The sequence below is a fragment of the Colias croceus genome, chromosome 10, assembly GCF_905220415.1.
Source record: "Colias croceus chromosome 10, ilColCroc2.1".
Lineage (NCBI taxonomy): Eukaryota > Metazoa > Arthropoda > Insecta > Lepidoptera > Pieridae > Colias > Colias croceus.
In genome coordinates, this window is record NC_059546.1 from 10,326,650 (window position 1) to 10,334,353 (window position 7,704).

Here is a 7,704-nt window from a genome sequence, read left to right on the forward strand (position 1 = left end):
TTCAATTATCAATAATCACATTATATATTCAGTTTTATTATAAACTAGTACTTCATTATTATACAGAGTGTCCCACTATTGGTATACCAGGCGCGATGGGACTTCTAGTTTTGCATACACTGATCACGTAAAAAATACTTTAACAACAAAATTACCTACGTCAAAAATTTTTTGCTACATTTTTCCTGAAAATTCATGTTTTCTTCTCTAGCTTCGCGCAGCCGGCATATACCGCTTCTCTAATGTGAGCATTTTGTCTATGAAAACATAATCTTAAACGATAGCACACGTGCTGGTGGCAAAGTTGGGCGGGTTGATTGTAATGGGTGTACACATAGAGTTTTAAGAATTCATCTATTTGAAAAAAAAATGCGTCTGGAATTTTATAAGTATTTTTTACGTACTCAGCGTATGCAAAACTATAACCTCCTTTGAGCTTAGTATACCAACAGTGGGACACCCTGTATATAAATACATAGACATATTACATAAACCCTAGACGTCGTTCATGATATTATTAAAGGATTCTTCAAACAGGCTCAATGTGGCCTCTATAATTTTATTAAAAAAATCAATATAACTACATAATTATACTCAGAATACAACAATGTGTTAAACATTAAACTACTATTGGGCGTCAACGTTATAAAGTTTCAAATTCATTTAAACTTGTCCCATTTTGTTGAATTTGATATTTTTGGTTTTATGGCATTCAAATGTTTAATAAATATATAAAAATTTATATTGTCCCATTTTGTTAGCGATTTACTATATAAAATCCAATTCAAAGTTTATTTTATTCATTTACTAGTGGTCCGCCCCGGCTTCGCCCGTGGTACATATTTCGCAATAAAAGGTAGCCTATGTCCTTTCTCGGGTATCAAAATATCTCCATACCAAGTTTCATGCAAATTGGTTCAGTAGGTAAGGCGTGATTGAGTAACAGACAGACAGACAGAGTTACTTTCGCATTTATAATATTAGTATGGATTAAAAAAATATGCTTAAATAAGTTATAGTAGCATTCGTAAGGTCCACAGAAAATAAAAAATAACAATTAATATGCTTCAAAATGTTTATTTTAAAAATCACTATAAAATTGTTTACTGCAAACCGGTAACTTTTCTAACCCAGTCAGCGTAATACGCTACATTGACGTAGAACCCTAAACGGTTTGCATGACAATTTTCACCACCGTATGAAGCCAATCCAACCACAACGTTACCATCAGTTAAGGGACTGCCAGAATCACCCTGAAATTAAGTCATGAATTATTAATAATAGAGGACCTAGAGTGCCTTGTGGCACCCCAGAAAAATTATTTCGATAAACGAGATTCAAACGGTGATAATTACTGTAATTGGTAAATTTGTTTTTTAATTTAAGTATTATTATTAAGAAGTAAGATCTGGCTTATCAAAGGAAAACAATTTCTGGCACATATTCACATTTTTGATAACACTGTTAATGTTGTCGTACACATTACGATAATTAAATATTATTCAAAAAATATTTATGGTTATTAATATTGTCTATGTATATTTATTATTTACTTACACTGCATATACCAGGCATGTTATTAGTTCTCTTTGCGCAAACGTTGATTTTCGACAATATGTCTTTGAATTGATATATGTAGAGACTGTACTGTGGAGGCACAAGTGAGATGCACTCTGATGGAGACAATCTCTGTACATCCATCTTTAATAATTGTTTTGTTGCTTGACCGTCCTGAAAGAAATCATGTAGGTATATACAAATTGAGAGTTATGTCTATAGAAACTGTAATTTAAAGGATATGTTACAACACATAGTATCTAGGGCGTTACATATTTGCTTCTTTCCAACTTATGGCGATGAATGATTTACCAATGCATAAATTTTATACCATAAAAAGGTAGCACACAGCAGTCATGACTTAAGGATTGCTGTTAAACCAAAAAGCTTATAAAGACTGATTCGATCACTTTTAACTGAATATAAAAGTGCAGTAATATTGGCAGTAAATAACAATCTTTACCTCCCCATTACCCCTGCCAACGAACGTCAAAAAGGACTTCGTAGAGTCTTGTCTCGGCAATTTTAACGGCTGGATTTTGCTGGAGAACTTCAAGGGCCTGGCCAGTCGTATCACAGCAATATCATTGAAAGGGATCCCTTGAATCAGATGATAGTTCTCGTGAAGGATGACTTTGTCGTAGTTAACCATTTGGCTATTCTGGGTCGTTTCTCCACCTACGTATGCGTAAGTAGCAAATTGCATTATCCTGAAAATTGGTTTTAAAACTCTTGTTAATATCTTCAAGTATAGAGTAAACGGGTACCTTCTAGGTGAGATCACACATCCACATCAAGCGTGATTGTGGTCAAGCGCTGCCTTATTGTCAATAAAATAAGAAAAGTCTTTTAACTATTAAGAAATAAAACAACTCTTCTTACTCTACACCCTTTTCCAAACTCAAGTAGCTTAAACTCATTTAAACATAGTAGATATCAGATATAGCGGACCACAGGTTTAAAAGCCAGTGAACATAAGGTGAAATATTTTTGGAAAGAAAACTATTTATAATTTAATTGTACAATAGCTTTTCTTAAGCAACTAAAGAATCCTCATCAATTACTATTGCTTAAAAAGACATACTTAACTAATTTCGATAGCTGATTAATGTGTTAGGTATACTAACTGCAAAATTATTATTGCTCACATGTATAAAAGATCATATTGTATTGTTCTTGTGTAATAAGAGATAAATAAAGTTGTTAAACCGAAAATAAACAATCAAGTAACTAAAACATACCAGGGTTGAGCAACACAATGGCCAGCAGTCAGCAGATATCTGTCGGAGATGATGGCAGCTCCACAGTTTATCAAACCAGCAAAATATGGATGATCTTCTATCCTAACCTCCTCTCCATATAAAATACGAGGCAGAATGTCCGCTAAAAGTAAAATATTGTTAAGAATTAAAATACGAATAAATTTGGTTGATATTTGAAGGACCAAAGATTAATGGAATCAATAATCTCAATGAAGACGAAAAAAATAAAAACAGATTGAATAGTAGTAAAAATGCTTTTCTAAACTATGTTCATTTAAAAGTGAAAAAATATTGTATTGTGTCAAACTAATCGAAATATTAGTGATATCGATTTCTAAAAAGTCAGAGACACTCCTTAGTTTGAAATTTCGATAATACGAAAGAAAATACGATATTGTTTTCAATAAACTAGTAAATTCTGTGGAGCAATTAATAATTATGTTATGATTATTATATTATCATTTGTTTGAATGAAAAATTGTATCCGACGATTATCTTAAATCTATCTAAGTAGATAAGAGTCTAGACGTATTCATGAAACTTGAAGTCCAACTTTAAGAAGAGCCTTCGATAATCACGCTCTATAACTTTGCAACTAGGTCTTAACAATTCAAAGAATCAAAAAGTTCGGTTAACATTTTTTAGACTTGTAAATTGACCTAGCTAAGAAACGAATCAAAGAATTCAAATTTTAAAAAATAATTACTTAAAATTAGCTATTAGATATTTTATTGTAGACTAGCTTTCCGCCCGCGGCTTCGCCCGCGTTTTCAAAGAAAAACCTGTTCCCGTAGGATTTCCGGGATAAAACCTATCCTATGTCCTTTCTCGGGTATCAAAATATCTCTATATCAAATTACATGCAAATTGGTTCAGTAGTTAAGGCGTGATTGAGTAACAGACAGACAGACAGAGTTACTTTCGCATTTATAATATTAGTATGGATAGTTGGCCAATCCGAGAGAAAACAGGCTGAATAAAAGAAAATAAAAAATGGTACAAGATATAATTCTTTTTAAGTTTTCAAAAAACTTACGTAACCCAGGGTCTTCCGCATTTATGTAATTATACAGTAGAACGATAAATAACGTTTTAAATAACATTGTTATGTACTAATTATATAATAGTATAAAAACAATATGAAATACTAATTTCAATGATCGATATTTATACAAAATATTTTAATAGAGGAATGCAACTGGAATTCTAATACGTAAGTTAACATAAAAAAATATTGTTACAATTTAAACATGATAAGATTGAGGAATTATGTTTGTAATAATATCATATACCTAGTAATAAATTCATAGTAAATACCTTTTTGTTCAGACAATCTGAAAATAATTTTATTTTCAATTTGAATAAACTAACTTATAACAATTAACTTTAAAAATATTATTTTCGTTCATACCCACCTGAAATTGCTGAGCCCTTTGTGTAATGAATTCACAGACCAACAGATAGGTCAATTCCATTACCAAAAATATTTCAAACATTTCTCCTTCATAATCCTCTTTTCTTAAAGTCGGTCAAAATGTTCTTCTTCTAGAATAATCCTCAACCAATACCGATCCGAAACTATACTCAGAAACTATTAATCAAAGTATTTCTTTCTATACAAAAAAATATTATATAGCTTCAACCGATACATTTCAATTGTTCGAAGCCAGGACCCGTAAAGACATAAAATGTATCCAAAGGAAATGAGATTTTGCCAATCAATACGGGACTTCTGCTCGCTTATTATTTATTACTTATATGAGATTTTTTCAATTTACCATATACATAGGTAATGGTTATTAGAACTGAACTTCATTTGGGTCCTTTCCTCTCTCTAGCCCACTTCGAAGATTATCAAATCAGCGAGAAATGTTTTTGGTCTGAAAAATATTCTTACATTTTCTACATCTAGCTCAAAATATTTCAACATATTTTGTTTCTCGAAATTTTCAACTTTTTAACCAACCTTTTTAACTACAATTACTTTACCTGCAAAAATACGTGAAAACAAAAATAGAAATAAGCTAGATGATGAAAATGTACGAATACCTAGTTGAAAGCAACACCAATAAAACCCCGACTGCATTGCGAAAAAGCCCTCTTTATTACTCCCATCACATTCCCGAATTGGAAGACAAGTTACAATTATAAACCCCTCAAATTATTCTAGACGCGTCTAATCACAAAATTATTTCTCTTTCCACTCGAGAGAGCGTCCGAATGCGAATAAATTGTGAAATTTAAAAAAGATCAATGCCTTATAATCGAGTATCGGTTGAATCGACCGTAAATTCGCTATGGACGTGCCTAGACTCGGAATTTGTGGTAGAAGTTTCAGTTGCAGAATAAATAGCTTGTATATTCATTAGTAGTGTTTGTTACAGTTTTCTATGCGGGAATATAGTTGACCAACAATCTCTGAATTCCTGGTATTCCAACGGGCAGTTTTGGTCGTAATAGTTGTGTTCCAAAGTTGATGTTATTTAAATGCCTGAAATATTTTAGCAATATAAATGTTGTACTATTAAAAATTCTATTTTCAGGTAAGTTTTTATCGAGATAAATATTTTTAGTGAGTTAAATTAGTATTTAATAAATGTACTACTCACAAAAAATCTACGTCACTCTTATGTTGGGTCGTAATAGCAGATAATCTTATTTTTACTAACTTCGTTCTATGTTTAGTTCATTTAATTAAAACTTGAATATACGAAACTGGACGATGTGTGGCTTCGAACAGACTCTGGTTTTGACTTTACGTTTAATTTTGGTTTTGGACAAGTCTAATTACCTGTGGAATAGTTAATTTAAACAAAACCACAGATAATTATAAGGAATATGATAAATATAGATAACAAAGAAAAAAAGTAGAGCATAGATTTAATCTAGTTTTTATAAGAACATGGATAGTAAGGTTTAATAAATCCTTTCAGTCTCGCAATGTTCTTTGCGTACTTCATCACTCTGAAATGTTTTATAGTAAACTAGCTTCCCTCCGCGGCTTCGAACATCAAAATTTTATACATCGTGGATCATATCGAAGAAGAGAATGTGTCTATTGCTAATACTTGTACGTTGATAATGGTCAGTCAGCCATTATCAGTATCATATAATAAGTAAGTAATCTTTCTTAATGATAATAATCAATATGAAAGATTTTTTTTAATTTTACACTCAATTTTTTTTAATTTTACAATAAAATACACTCGTATAATAAAACAGATTTGTTTCCCTTAATCTGTGTATTTAAAACTTAACTGCCAAAATGTTACGACAGCACAGTATAAATAAATAAAAATCGCATTTGGCACACACTGTATCGTGGCTTAAGCTATCCAGATACTCATAAAATGAGATATAAAAATGTATTGTAAGAATTAGTATTTAAAGAGATGCGAAGGTACAATGGTTTTATCTGGTCCGACTTGGCAAAGTCAGCTATTGCCTTCTGTTGTGAGAAAATTAAATTACCCCATTAAGTGCTTGCCTTTTACGGGTGCTTCAGAAGAACGGCGGTTTTTATGGGCGGGAGATTAGGCAGTATAGAGCGATGAATATTTTAAGTAAGACTAGCTATTTATATAAGCTTTTTATAGATATCTAAAGTAAAGACTAACCTACGGTAAAAGAAGATGAAATTAATGTATAACATGCATCAATAAAGAATCGAATCTGAAATGGCAGCACTATTCATTCCGTCTTTACTCACACACTATATCTGTCTATAGTCACACTTATAAATTCGAAATGTAATTTAAAGTACCTGTATGCCATTTTAGATTCGTTTCGTTATTGAAAGGGCTTATACTGAGGTAGATACCTATTCTTCTTAAGAAGTTAAAGAAATAATAGCCATACACAGTTTCTTCATTCAGACTACATTTATGCGAATATGAAACATGCATACTCTGTACTCAAACATTTCATAAACATTTTCAATCTCCAAATATTTTCTACGGATATGAATAAATAAAATAAAACGCGGCCGACAGCCGTACGTATGAAACGCCTTAACCCATTTCGAGTCGATTGAACGGACTGAGTAATGTATTCTTAACTCGCTGCGTACATTAGAGGCATCTTGCATTTGTTGTTATGTCTCTAAATGCGCACTGAATTTGGTTATAAATTGACTTTAATGTTTCGCGAAAAATTCCTGCGTTAGCCGGCGAGTTAATGAAATTTTTGAATAATGCAAACCTTATGCTTTGAGGTAGAGGTTAAGATTTGTTATGTAAATATTCCTTGACGATACAAGCATGTTTAGATGCCTACTTCTATTATATAGTGATTAGTACATTAGGATTATAATAAATAGAAGCTAGGTTCTGGTAGGTTCCTTTGATGTAATGAAAACAGTCTGAATCTATAAAATGTACCGTACCTATCTATTTTTTTTTCCATTCGCAAATCATGTATCTTCTATCTACCTACCAGTTGATACAATTTAATAAAATTCTAACAATTTAAGTCTCGACCTATAGTTTTACAAAGTCATAGTCAACAAAGGATTTTTTTGCAATTGTAAGTCATCTTCAGTAGATCCTTTCAAAATTATAACAAAGTGTGACAATTAAAAACATTGGTCTACAAATTATTCAGCATTGATACCTGTTTATGCTTTCCACGCAACATCTTGTCAAACTTTGCAAATTAATTAAGGCATATTAATTTCGCGAATTTCGCGGAATACAGTGTCAGGGCCATTTACACTTGGCTGCGATCGTTTCTCGATCTCTCCTCAACCACACAATACGATGTTATTGTGGTTCTCAAAGTTTTAGAACGAAATTTATTTATTTGTCTTCTTGTCTTTTATTCGTATGCGAATTTATAAAGAAGTCGAGATAAGTAGGTAATATAAGTTGTATTTAAAATCCGTTAA

The 7,704-nt window shown here is 31.6% G+C and overlaps 1 protein-coding gene across 1 annotated transcript; it reads right to left on the reverse strand.

Annotated features, from left to right (window-relative positions):
- Positions 1-1,102: 1,102 nt before the first annotated feature.
- Positions 1,103-3,934, reverse strand: LOC123695147 (brachyurin-like). The gene is made up of 5 exons (XM_045640889.1): positions 3,856-3,934; positions 2,799-2,940; positions 2,021-2,267; positions 1,558-1,731; positions 1,103-1,253 (listed from the first exon to the last, which is right to left on the reverse strand). The coding sequence occupies exons 1-5, from the start codon at positions 3,920-3,922 to the stop codon at positions 1,104-1,106; spliced, it is 780 nt and encodes a 259-aa protein (XP_045496845.1). The 5' UTR covers positions 3,923-3,934; the 3' UTR covers position 1,103.
- Between the last annotated feature and the right edge of the window lie 3,770 nt (positions 3,935-7,704).

Bases quoted from the DNA above. Each gene is read 5' to 3' on its own strand.
- LOC123695147 (XM_045640889.1), bottom strand. From the start codon at position 3,922: ATGTTATTTAAAACGTTATTTATCGTTCTACTGTATAATTACATAAAT. The intron at 2,941-3,855 runs GTAAGTTTTTTG...TTTTACTTTTAG, and splicing joins TGCGGAAGACCCTGGGTTAC to CGGACATTCTGCCTCGTATT. The intron at 1,254-1,557 runs GTAAGTAAATAA...ACTTAATTTCAG, and splicing joins ACATGCCTGGTATATGCAGT to GGTGATTCTGGCAGTCCCTT.